General features: G+C 47.3%; 5 protein-coding genes across 5 annotated transcripts; 3 read left to right on the top strand and 2 right to left on the bottom strand.

The window, feature by feature from the left end:
- Positions 1-173: 173 nt before the first annotated feature.
- On the bottom strand, positions 174-2,502 carry I302_101926 (uncharacterized protein; the record flags this gene model as incomplete). Its single annotated transcript, XM_019187306.1, has 8 exons — positions 174-367; positions 480-792; positions 865-1,125; positions 1,209-1,541; positions 1,604-1,727; positions 1,794-2,045; positions 2,110-2,235; positions 2,312-2,502. The coding sequence occupies 8 exons, from the start codon at positions 2,500-2,502 to the stop codon at positions 174-176; spliced, it is 1,794 nt and encodes a 597-aa protein (XP_019050184.1).
- A 1,320-nt stretch (positions 2,503-3,822) lies between these two features.
- On the top strand, positions 3,823-6,967 carry I302_101925 (translation initiation factor IF-2; the record flags this gene model as incomplete). The annotated part of the gene is made up of 6 exons (XM_019187305.1): positions 3,823-4,066; positions 4,134-4,989; positions 5,069-5,113; positions 5,168-5,770; positions 5,852-6,417; positions 6,501-6,967. 6 exons carry the CDS (start codon positions 3,823-3,825, stop codon positions 6,965-6,967), a joined length of 2,781 nt encoding a protein of 926 aa, XP_019050183.1.
- A 450-nt stretch (positions 6,968-7,417) lies between these two features.
- Positions 7,418-8,942, bottom strand: I302_101924 (uncharacterized protein; the record flags this gene model as incomplete). Its single annotated transcript, XM_019187304.1, has 3 exons — positions 7,418-7,804; positions 7,911-7,986; positions 8,077-8,942. The coding sequence occupies 3 exons, from the start codon at positions 8,940-8,942 to the stop codon at positions 7,418-7,420; spliced, it is 1,329 nt and encodes a 442-aa protein (XP_019050182.1).
- Positions 8,943-9,510: 568 nt separating this feature from the next.
- Positions 9,511-10,570, top strand: I302_101923 (uncharacterized protein; the record flags this gene model as incomplete). The annotated part of the gene is made up of 5 exons (XM_065869386.1): positions 9,511-9,541; positions 9,611-9,788; positions 9,904-10,055; positions 10,145-10,317; positions 10,409-10,570. The coding sequence occupies 5 exons, from the start codon at positions 9,511-9,513 to the stop codon at positions 10,568-10,570; spliced, it is 696 nt and encodes a 231-aa protein (XP_065725458.1).
- Positions 10,571-11,386: 816 nt separating this feature from the next.
- Positions 11,387-13,057, top strand: I302_101922 (uncharacterized protein; the record flags this gene model as incomplete). Its single annotated transcript, XM_019187302.1, has 2 exons — positions 11,387-12,329; positions 12,498-13,057. 2 exons carry the CDS (start codon positions 11,387-11,389, stop codon positions 13,055-13,057), a joined length of 1,503 nt encoding a protein of 500 aa, XP_019050180.1.
- Between the last annotated feature and the right edge of the window lie 67 nt (positions 13,058-13,124).

The raw sequence follows: 13,124 nt of genomic DNA, 5'->3' as shown, positions 1-13,124 counted from the left end.
AGGAATTGCTATCAAGGATTTTCATCGTCCGTTATGGATATCTGTCGTTTTCGCATCTTTTGATATATCGAGACGTATCAGAAAGTGCTTCATTGAGCCGCTTTGATACTATTTCGAATAATCCAATGTGGTCAGCAACTATCATTCTATCTTGGCTCGGTATGGACAACAACTCACATATCAGCAGCGTTCTCAGCGATACCGTATAGTGTCGCACTGAGATGGGCGGAGAATTGAATGGGCAGTACCGAAGCATCTACAATTCTAAGGTTCTCGGTGTTGTATACTTTCAGATCGGCTCCTACTACTCCTCCGAGCTCTTCAGACATCATCGAACATGTTGCAATAGGGTGATGGACGGAGGAGACTGTGATGAGATCGGTCGTTGGATCAGCCTCATGACCTCGGTACACAGACACTTATATCATAGTATACGGAACGATGGAATGAAAAAGGTAAGAAGCGAACGCATCACTCACATCCATCGACAATCCATCTCGACCAATCCTCATCGGACCCACCATTCCCATCTTCAGGAACACTATCATACCCCGGAGCATTCTCCTCAGTGACGATAGATCTGAGAGGGGCGGTCTGGAAGATCTTTCTTGCCATTCTCAATCCGGCGATTTGGATTTTCAAATCTACGTCGGCGGAGAAGTATCGTGGGTCGATATTTGGGTATGTGAATGGATCCGTGGAGGTGATTTGGACGGTTCCTCGGGAGAAAGGTAATAATTGCCAGAGGTCGATACCCAGTCCTCCGTTGGGGAAACCACTGTCAAAGAAGGCCTAAACACGTTATCGTTCTCTCAATCAGCGATCAGGTCCTCAGCGATTGATGTACTGTGCAGCTTGACTTACTTCGACCAGACCAGAATGATCGTCAATCATCAAACCCTGTTGAATAGCAAAGATAGCACTGGCAGCTTCGACGGACACAACCGCTCCAGCATCATAAGCGTCTTGAGCATATTTACCGATGTTGGTCGAGATGGTAGATGCAATATCATTGTTGCTTGAAGAGGTTAGACCTAAAAGATCGGGGTAGGCAATGCAATCACTTGGTCCTCGGCCTTGGAAATCGAATCCTTCAATGGGTGTCCATCCGACAGAATTCATGGTCTATCACATATGTACATGGATTAGCCATGCCCAAGTCGACTGCTAATTTGAGCAGTATCTGTGGGATTTGGGATATCACTCACCTGCTCCTGTAAATTCTTTCCCACGCCACTAACATTGGCTACAACATTGATACCCAATCCATTTAACAGCGCAGGATCACCGACACCCGATAATTGAAGCAAAGCGGGGGTCTGGATTGCACCGGCAGAGATGATCACTTCTCTATTGGCGTTGACGGTATATCGATCACCATTGGAAGTACCGAACTCGACACCGGTAGCTTTGTTACCATCAAATCGAATCTTGGTAGCAAGGTGTTGAAGGAGGATAGCAAGGTTTGATCGTTCGGCGACGGGAGAATAATAAGCGGTAGCTGAAGAAGATCGGTGATCGGAGTCCTGCCAGCTCATAGTCTGTCGGCGCAGAATTAGCTCCCAGATCGAATCTCAGAATATTGATGAAATGACCAACGCACGTTAGGGTGGAAGGCCACGACATTCGCATTTCCATCATCTGCATCTGGACTAGAGGCAACGGAGAAGTTGGTGGAGATGACAGTTTGGAAGTATTTTTGCTGGGGACCATGGAAGATTTCATCTCTATTTGCAGATGATCAGTCATCTTACTCTATGATTTTGCGATGTGACAGGTCGACGCTGACTCACGGGTAAGTAACCTGAAGAGGACCAGAAGTATTATGCAGCGCAGGGTTCGAGCTTGCTCCGGCCTCCTTTTGTTGATCGTTTGGCGCAGAGAACCCTTCACTTTTAAGCATCCCAAAGTACATTCCATCCCAATTCCATGGGCCTTCCGTACCGTTAATTCCCAAGAAGGTTGATAGCGAGTCGTATTGCGCCTTCTGACCTCGGGTTTGAGCTAGACCATTGATTGAGGTTGATCCTCCGAGGGTTTTACCACTATATTCAGGTGTTTAGCCATCGTGCTCTGTACTGTGATAGAGGTGGATGCACGGAGACTCACCCCTTTATGTATCTTCCTTGACTTGATGGCCAGTTCCAGTCTAATTCAGTGTTGAATGCTACGGAGTATTGGTAGGGGTCGTATACTCTTGGATCATCTCGGTTATCTGATCCAGCTTCAATAACTCTATGTCGTGCATGTACGAGTAGATCATCAGAATAGTCCATGGCTGAGAGGACGGTGCGAGTTGGGCTTTACTCACAGTACGCTGATATCTGGATTCTCAGATAATCTATTGGCGACTACCAATCCACCCAGTCCACCTCCTACAATAACGTAGTCGAACGATTGGTCGGATACTTGAGTAGGATCAGTGACTAATCCGGAAAGAGCCGAAGTGGAGGGTATGAGGGAGACTCCCAAGCTCAAAAGTAGAGCTGTAGAGCGAATCATGGTGAGGTGATCAAGGCAGGACAAAGGGGGAAGGCGGGGTCTAAGGTAGTATTATAGTAAGTGATAGGGAAGCAAGTAAAGAGTGAAGATGTGATGTAACACTACTCGAGATGGTGGATGATAAAGAACAAGAAGAAGGAAGAAGTGAGTTTGATGGGTGACTATATATAGTACTAGCCAAGAGTAACAAAGTAAAAAAGCTTGATGATCGTGACCTGCTGTTAGCTCGCCGCTGTGTACATCCTTTGAAACGTCCTTTGATCCAACTGAAACTATGTCATAGCGTAGGCCGAGAGACCGGTTATGTTTAGAAAAAGAGGGTGGTGAGGGAAGACATGTCGACTGATTTTGACGACGAATGCAGTAAGTACCTCGTGATGGAGTGTAGTAGTGATCGCATCAACCCGCTGGAATCCCTTCACAAATAAAACGATGCAGAACATGACCAATCTAATCTATGATATATTGTTCCTGTCCCTGATCGGGATGAGGTAGTCCAGGCATACAGTAACACAAAATGTGCGGTAGAGCAAGCAAGAAGTTTGCGGATCAATCGATAGGATGTATACGTCGAGGCGGTGTTTATATTGAGGATCAAAAGAGCGTTGTGAGCTCGAGCTGTTGCTTCAGAGTGTGTTTGAAAGTTTGAACAGATGACTACCGTAGGGGTATGGATATAGATGAAAAAAAAGCTGTGCTTCCCATCCATCACCTGCCTTGTCCTTCGAAATGAAAAGAACATTAAAAGTGGAGGGTCAACCCGAGAATGACGTTTTCGATCAAAGTAGAGTTCCCGGATGTCTCGTAACTGTCTCATATGTCCGAAATGCGGTACTGTAGTCGCCGATGCATGCTCAAACGACCTCAACCTGCTTCAATCAGCGGTGCCAGTACATCTGCCATACACAGCGTGAACATCCTACTACTCCCTCCAGCATGAACCGAAGCAGAAGCGTGCAGAACATCCTGATTCCAACTAGGTCGTCAACATCAAAAGTATATATTGTTTATAAAATTCTGTTTCCAACGGATGACGGCTCGTAAGGCAGTTGCCTGTTTCGTTGGTGCAGTGGTAGCATGCCCTCTTAGGGTTTTCAATTGAAAGCTTTGGGGGTGGTCCTCGGTTCAATCCCGGGACGAGACCCGTTAACATTTTTGCATGTTTTTGGTGCGGCTTTTCTGCTCCGGACGTGAATTCGAGGAATGAAAGTGGAGGCGACATCCATTGAATTCCGACTTTTTCTTGATTCTCGGTTGATTTCTTGTGTGTTTAAAACTCTTCTTTCCATCTGTAATTCGATTACCCTTGTACCATAAATCATGTCACTGTCGTCTGCACCGTGTAGGTGCTGTCGAGGCTTACTCCACCGTCTATCCGGCAAAAGGACCCTCACATCCACAGCGTGGGTATCAGCTGAACAACCCCAGTCCGAAGGTGGATTCAAGCTCCCCAATAGAGATTGGTCTGTACGACCTCCTCAGCCAAGTGGAGGAGCATCGAAGAAAAACAATGCTCAAGGTCAGAGGAGGAATCCGAAAGGTAGAGGATCTGACGGTAAAGGAGGTAAGTCGGCTCATAACCCATAGCTCAGGGGCTCGCGTGGTAGTTAGAGCTGAGCGATGAATGACAGATTCGAATGGTGGACCAAGTAATCGTCGGTCCCCTTCTGGAAGAGGCGAGAGAGACGGATTCTCAAAATGGGGAGTATCAAGAGATGGACCCCGTAGCAATGGAAATGGACCGGACATATCACTAGCTTCTGGGTTTGGCCTGAAATCTGCAAAACCAAAGGATCAACGAGGAGGTGGGATTGGGGATATAATTGACAAGACGAGGAAATCAGATCGTACCCAGCGTATGACGGGCTTCAACCCCAGGAGCAAAGCTCCGTCTGCTTTTGGTGATTTACTGGGCGGAGCCCAGGAGAGGGAAGGTGGGAAGGATAGGAAGCAGATGCCCGGCAAAAATCAACAGCAGAGTAATGAAGATCGACCCGCAGCCTCACCTATCGAAGAAGTCGTATTAGGAGAAGAGGGCGACTCAGAGGAATATGCGCAAAGGCGTCATACGAATCATAGGAGAAGAAGAGATTCAGGAGGATCTTTGTTATCCAGATTGAGCGAAGAGGAAGAAGCCTCTCTGTCTTCGAGGCCACACCATAATCCCAAACGATCTCATTCACTTTCCATGGCTAACACTGCTCAAACACCATCACAGACCATTCGAAAACCCAAACCTATCAAAGCCAAGGTGATAGAAGAGGAGAAACAAGTGTATATACCGCGTACCATCAGTACGGCCAACCTGGCCAAGATATTCGGCGTGAAGTTGTTCAATCTACAAACTAGGATGTCGCGGTTGGACATGACTGAGGATCAGCGGAGATCGGATTATCTGCTGAATGCTGAACAGGCCTGTGATATTGCGATTGAATATGGGTTCGATCCTGTTGTGGATGATGAAGCTAGTTTCGATATCTACCCGGAGTGAGTTGTTGTCATCTCCTGCCTCATTGCTCCGCTACGATGACATTGTATGAATCTGACTAAATCCATCATGGCATAGTCCCGATACTGCAGATGGGAAAGTCCACCCTCTCCGACCGCCAGTGTGAGTCTTTCTCAGCTTTTTTGAATGTCGTGTCTCCTACTAACAGCTTCGCAGCGTAACAATCATGGGTCACGTAGATCACGGCAAGACCACCCTGCTCGACTCTCTCAGACACACATCCGTAGCGGCAGGCGAAGCGGGAGGTATAACCCAGCATATCGGTGCCTTCTCAGTCCCACTATCATCCCTACTCCCCTCTGGCAGCGTCGCAAACTCCTCATCCCCTACTACAATTACGTTCCTCGATACACCAGGGCACGCAGCATTCACAGCTATGCGAGCCAGAGGAGCATCCGTGACTGATATAGTAGTGCTGGTAGTAGCTGCCGACGACGGTGTGATGCCCCAGACCAGAGAGGTACTGGAACTAGTCAAGAGTGAAGGCGATAAAGTCGGATTGGTCGTGGCGATCAACAAGTGCGATAAGCCAGGTGTGGATTTCGAGAAAGTGAAGTCTGCTTTGGGTGCTGAAGGGATCCATCTGGAGGAGGATGGGGGCGATACCCCCTCTGTCAAAGTTTCAGGTCTGGCGAAGATTGGGTTGGACGATTTGGTGGAGACTCTTTCGACGTTGGCGGAGATTAGAGATCTCAGGGCTAGGAGGGAGGGTAAAGCTGAGGGATATGTATTGGAATCTAGAGTTGATAGGGGGCGAGGGTGAGTTGCGTTTTCTTCCTTGTTTCAGCTTTCTTGGGTCGCAAAGAGAGGGAGCAAGGAAGCTGACTTGAGGGGATGTAGTAACGTCGCTACTGTTCTGGTCACTCGTGGGATCCTACGAACAGGCTCGTCGATCGTAGCTGGTCAGACATGGTGCAGAGTCCGACAAATGCAAGACGATAAAGGTAAACCCCTCAAGGAGGCCCTACCAGGTACACCAGTTTCCATCACGGGATGGAAAGAATTACCTTCAGCAGGAGACGAATTGCTAGAAGCCTTAAAAGGCGAAGACGAAGCTAAGAAAGCCATCAATAATAGGAAAAGGGACGAGGAACGTAAGAGGTTGATGGCTGATGTGGAACAGATCAATATCAAACGAAAAGAAGAGAGGATGAGATTGGAAGCTGAGGCTGCCGCGTTAGAGGCTTTGGAATTGGGTGAATCACCCACTGAACAAATGGAGATGAAGCGAGAGGAGGAGAAAAAGTTTTTGAGGTTGGTGATTAAGGCGGATGTTAGTGGAACTGTCGAGGCTGTTGTGGGATCTTTGGAACATATCGGTAATAAGGAGGCAGGGGTCAAGGTTGTGCATACGGGTGTGGGGGAGGTGGTGGAATCTGATGTTTCCTTGGCGGAGGCCTCTGATGGTGGGTCCAATCGATCATTCAACTAGATTCTGTTTTCAAAACTCAGGCAGATGCTAATTCCATATGCTGGACTTGATTCGCAGCCACGATCATAGGATTCAACGTCCCCGCATCCCGTTCCATCCAAACTACCGCCAAATCCTCCAACGTCCCTCTACACCTCGAATCAGTCATATACCGTCTGATCGATACAGTCCGATCAAAAGTAGCGGGACTGTTACCACCCAAAATTGAATATTCCGTGAAAGGGGAGGCGACGGTCCAGCAGATATTTGAGATTAACCTGAAACGTAAGACCGTGGTGAAAATTGCTGGATGTAGGGTTAATAATGGTATCATAAACAAATTGGAGGGGGTGAGAGTGTTGAGAGGAAAAGATAGGGAGGTGGTCTATGAGGGGAAGATTGAGATGCTCAAACATCTTAAGAAGGAGGTGGGGGACGTGAGAAAGGGGATGGAATGTGGGATTCAGTTTGAGGGGTTCGATGATGTTAGGGAGGGGGATGAGATTGTGGGGTTTGTCAAAGTTGAGGTGGCCAGGGAGCTGTAATTGTGAAGGGAAGTCGAACGTTATGGAGTAGTCATGGAGAACGTAGAATCTTGGAACTTCTCCATATCTAAGCATTGGATACGTCACATATCTGAATGCATCGCATCTCCTGAATGGAGGAGTGTACAGATCTGATTGATAATCGGATGTATACAGAGATGATGCATTATGCGACAATTATAATAGATTATATAACAATGACAGTGAGTCCATTTGGTAAAGTATGATGGGATGAGATATTTAATACACTACAAGCGCATTGACAGCCTGACGGATGATAGATGAAGATATAGATTGACAAAGTATGTATACCCAAGAACAAGAACTGATCCCAAGAATGTCCAAATCGCAAATACAATTAAAATCACACAAACACTATACCTTCCCTCAAGTAGGGAACTCCACACTCCTACTCCTGCTGCCATCTCTCATCTCTCATTGCCCCACCTCCTACATCCCCTTGCCCTTCCTAACTCCGAAATCCTTCATCAAAGGCTCCAACCACTCCCCCCTAACCACGTTCTTCTCCGCGAACTTCCCCAACCCCCTCGTATACCTCTTCATAGCGCTCGTCGAAGGATACAGTAAACCCTGATACGCGCCCACGTAAGCCGGGGGACAGTACTTCCTAGCTTCCAGGTAATCTACCAGATTGACGTGCGCATGGTCTTTTAGTAATTTACGAGCTTGCGTCAATGTTTCTGGAAGGGGATGTTTCTTGGGTACGAATGGGAGTGCGGGTTCGGGGGTGGTTTCTCTCGGTCTGGGGGGTGAGGGGACACAGATTGTGGTGGGGAGGTCGGGGAGCTCGTCGCCTCTGAGAGTTACTAGGCCCAACTGTGTGGTGCAAGTGCAGATGATCAGTATCTTTTATTTGTCTTGTCTTGGATCAAGATTGGATGGACTTGAGCAGACAGTGAAGTAGAGAATCGTATGGACGCACCTCGATACATAGTGATTGCCATAATCTCAGTTTGTTCGCTTTGATAGTCATGAAATTCCTTGGATCGGAAAGGAAGCTAACGTGTCAAACAAACAAAGGATGATTAGTGGACGTTCTGACATAGCAAGCTGACCAAACATCTTTTGACGAGAACAGAACCACTCACCTATCAATAGACGAAGCAGCATCTTCCGCACTCATAACACTCCCTCCAATATACTTATGACCAGGCGGCGTACCTATCTCACTTTCCAACGCTGATAACTGATCCACCTCATCTTCTTCCTCCGGCCCGCCCTCTGTGTATCGATTGACGACCACCTTGACAGGTGTGCTGGACACACTTGACCTAGCTGACGAGGTGGGGGAGGTGGTATCGCCATCTGCGAGATCCAGTAACTCTTCGTCCACCTCTGAAGCTTCTTTCGCCAAACCTTTATTCTCAAGTCTACGTCGGGCCTTTCTACCCCCTCGTCTGGTCTTCTTACGAGTGATTTCAGCATTACTCGACGAGTCTGTTTCGGACTGCTCGTCGGGCAGTACGAAGGATGAAGAGGAGGATGTCGAAGATGATGGTCGAGGTGTGGATGGTCCACCCAGCATCAATGCTACAGGCGTCTGATCGGATATATCCTTTAATGGTGTCTTGCCTTTCGGTGTCTCCATTATCGACTGGGGATGTATCTGTATCTGATTCTCCTTTGTTGATTGTCCAAATACCCTGGTGGAAGGTATACCCAATGCAGCTCGCTCTTTCTCTCCAGCAATTAACTTCTTCTTTCTCTCCCTTCTCTTTGCTGAGGCCGACTTTCTACCTTCTACTTCTACCACGGATGAAGACGAGGAAGCCTCCATGGGGGAATCCTGACAAGATATGAAGACGTCTTCGTAGGACCCGTCGTCTGATGTTGCTGGGTAGAGGAGCTGAGATGCCGAGGAAGCTCTTCTGGAAGGTTGGCCTGAAGAGAGGGAGAGGACTTCGAGCGAAGAAAGGATGGAATAGTCCGATGTGGGGGAGTTGAGGGATGACATTTTGGCTTTGGCTGATTCTAGAGGGGAGAGATATAGGTACTATACAAGTTGGTAGTGATTGACGATGATAGGATAAAATACAATGGAGTAATGTTTTAAAGTGCAGGCTGAATTGCTTGGTGTTGAGAAGGTGCGAAGGTGCGAAGGTGCGAAGGTGCGAAGGTGCGAAGGTGCGAAGGTGCGAAGGTGCAGTGAAAGATGGAAATGTCGAGTTATAGATCATGATCGATACCCAGGAAGTGGTATGGGAATGAGACTAGCTGCCCATTGGTACGTATGAGGAATGCACGGCGATAGGGTGATGGTTTTACATTCCAGCTGAGGTGTAGTATTGTACTGTCATGTACCATGGGATGGGATAAGAGGTATAACATGTGTCTTTGTTCAAATGGTAAATCCAGCCACCCTCCACTTTGGGTTCTACCTGGGTTCTACGGTGACACCGGTTAAACGGATAAACAGAGATCACTGCTCTGCACTCTGGAATGTCAAGTCGAGAATAGTAGGGGAAAGAATCATAAATTCACATGGATAGACTGCATCACGACCCCCCAGCGTAGAGCGAATCATGTCATACCCCTCGATCATAACTCAACCAGGTAGATCTCATCTCTCCTTTTATCAATCGTAGCAATATCGTTTGACTCATGTGCGTCACTCATATCCAGGCGCAGCTCAACGTAATGTCCAGCCTATAATTGACGAGCTATCCAAACTTATCGAACCAAATACCAAAAGCCAGATACTAGAGTTCGGCTCGGGCGATTACACCCATCTGCAAGCTTTTGCAAGGAGGTGGGAGAAGGTGCAATGGTGGGGTACGGTGAGGGACGAAGCTGAGCAGGGGTGAGTGAGTAATCCTTGAACTATGTAACAGATCTCTTTGGTCAAATGTAATTAGGTCAATTTTGGGATCGCATCCATATTCTATTGCTGAACTCTTTTCGTCCAATCAAGATAGATCAGCATCATCCAGATTACTCGACCATCATGTCCTGCTGCCCAACCTCAACGGACCGAGGGTATTGGACATTGAGATTCAGGATGATTGGATTCCATTTTGCACAGCTGTCAAATTCGGTACCGCCGGGCCATTCACTGGGTTCATAATGAGTGGGTCATTTCTTCCTCTCTCTTCATGGCGACATATACAGTAGTCTACGGATAATGATTGATGTTGATATATCCACTGGTCCACCCAGTCAACCTCATACATTGTTGTCCTGTAGATGCACCCGAGAACATATTCAAGCATATCTCGCCGATAAATCCATCGATCACTCCTAGAACCATTGATGTGAATAATGGATGGGTGGCAGCGTACGGGCCTTGGCTGAACGATAATGGGAGTTATAAGTCCGAGGCTGATGAGAAGGTACGTTTTCATCTCCCCTCTTCCAATTCCTCGCAATCGTCATGAGGCAAGTGAAGTGATTTTCAGCTGATTGTTTCGCTTGCCATGATAGTTTGACAAAGAATACATAAAGTCGAAATCGCCTTTACTAGGCTTACGAACCATCAAGTCCATCTCTGAGATAGCTTTGAAATGGGGTTTTGTGGAGGAGAGCAGAAAGGAATTACCCAAGGGTAATGTGTTTGTGGTTTGGCGGGTCAAGGGGGGTCAGTGAGATGACTTGGGATGTGTCCATCATACTCAGCAATAAAAGACAGACAGGTGGAGTTTTCTGCTCTGACGAGATCATGAAATCATGCATTGCATTGTTACAATCTCTACAGGTCAAATTGATACAGTCGTAAAAATATATGGACGATTGGCCTGTCTAAGTCTGTGCCACATGCTATGTGATCTAACCCTGATTTGATTGTAAATGAGTAATGAATTCAGGGTAAACAACATGTCTGATCAACCACTGATACATCTACTATCCAATGCACGTTTATACAATACCACTTCCTCATATTCATGTTCACATCCATCCATCCCATCCCACTTACCTCGCATAGTCAACATATCATACGGCGTACAGCATACAGCATACAGTGACAGGTGTTACACTGCTTCACTCATTCCATCTCACGGTCACCTATAAAAGTACATCAACGTCCCCACACGTTATTTCGGAACACCACCCACCACTCCCGAATCAACCTTCCTTCCCCTCACTTCCATTCCTTTATCGACATTACAAGTGACCTTGACGTCCACTTCGAACGTGTGACCTTCTGATTAGAGAACAATAAACAACAAACGGACACTGCGCACTGGATTTGCGTCATCATCATCATCGTCGAACACTGCAGAAGACATTGTAACCCATCTACAGAAGCTCAAAGACAAAGGATCATTGCATACTGCGATTCCGAATCACCTGTCAAGACAAAGACGATCCCATTCAAACGCTCGTCCAAACTAGTTCGGAATATGGACAAGGCTCCCTCAACGGCCGTACAACGCATGAACCTCAGATTGTAAATGGTACAAGATGAATACCTCAACTCAAGTCGAAGCTGGACCCAGTAGGACACATAATCATATCTCTATACCTCCAACTCGACGGCTCAGCAATTCAACGCAAACTCAGCCCCAATCTAGAAGCTCATCAAATCGTAGACCCTCTTCAGCTGCACCGCATGAAACTACCTCAACTTCCACTTCTCATCCTCCGTCCAATTCGTCCTCTACAGCGAATAACCAGCCGCATAGCAATTCTTCACCGCAGAATTCCAAATCATATCATCTGGATATAGCCAATTACCCTACCCAACAACTACTGCGCCTATTAGCTGGTCTACTGCAGCATATAGCCACCTCAAATGACGCGCTGAGGACGGATCCGGATCACCCCGACCAAGATGAAGATGGAGAGGAAGGTGGAACAGAAACGTTGAAACAGGACACGGAACAGAATAATGGAATACAACCTACGCCTAGATCTAGATCACATTCCCGAACATCCTCACAAGCTTCATTCAGCCAGCAACACTCTTCATCACCCACAACAGCATTATTCGACTCTTCCCATCCCACCGACCCTCCCTCAACACCTGATATTTCCCAGCAAGCTACAAGCGGAGATGACTACCCCCTATTCACAGCCTCCAAATCATCTCTCTCTCACCCATCCTCACTACTCGCATTCCACGCCAGGCACATACCCTCCATATCGATCGAAGCGTACCTCCTGCGTATACTGAAATACTGCCCTACCACCAATGAAGTGTTCCTGGGGTTACTGGTATATTTCGATAGGATGACTAGACTCGGTACACCCCTTGGAGTGGGGGGACCGAACGTCCTGTATAATCATGGGAGTGGGACCAATGGAAAACAGGGGAATGCGAATAAGAAGAATTTCGCAATTGATAGTTATAATGTTCATAGACTTGTGATAGCGGGAGTGACGGTGGCTAGTAAATTCTTTAGTGGTGAGTTATCTCATGAGATCATCCTCGTCTTCTTGTGGTCCATCCTCCTCAGGGATATACAGCTGTGTTGTATATCCCGTCTCTTCCGTTCACTCTTACCTACCCTTTATTTTCTTTCTCCAGAATCAAGAATGAAAGTCCATCTCATACTAACACCAGACCCCCCAGACGTCTTCTACACAAACTCGCGATACGCCAAAGTCGGCGGTCTACCACCCACGGAACTGAACTCCCTGGAACTTCAGTTCCTCCTTTTGAACGATTTCAGATTGAGGATCTCGTTGGACGAGATGCAGAAGTATGGTGATAGATTATTGGCGTATGCCGAGGAGCAGGAAGAAGGGTTGGAGGTTGAGAGAGAGCGAGGGAGGATGGAGAGGAGTGGGTTGGGCGATGGGGTTCAGCAGAACATACCCCCGAGCACGAGCACGAGTACGGGTACGAGCGAACAGCAACAGCAACAGCGGAATCAGGATCAGGATACCTCTAAGATCGCTGATGGGCCTACTTCGGATCAGACGGACAAAGGGAAGGAGAAAGACGTTAGCTTTGGAAATACTGCTACGAGTACAGAGGTCGATGGGAATGTTCAACCTCAGTCTCAGCCACAAGCCGCAACTCAGCCTCAACACGTTGTTGGGAACACCAGTACAGCTTCAGGAATCAAGGATTGGGTGAGGGGCGAGGAAGTCATGGGTGGTAGGATGGCTAGTCCGATGAGGGATTAGATATGATCTTAGTCATCTGTTGAGAAGTCAGTTACATCTAGAATTGCATTTTTGGGTAATTTGCATT

This window comes from Kwoniella bestiolae, chromosome 1 (genome assembly GCF_000512585.2).
Source record: "Kwoniella bestiolae CBS 10118 chromosome 1, complete sequence".
Classification (NCBI taxonomy): domain Eukaryota; kingdom Fungi; phylum Basidiomycota; class Tremellomycetes; order Tremellales; family Cryptococcaceae; genus Kwoniella; species Kwoniella bestiolae.
The sequence above is the reverse complement of the archived record's forward strand: the minus strand, read 5'-3'. Positions and strand labels throughout refer to the sequence as shown.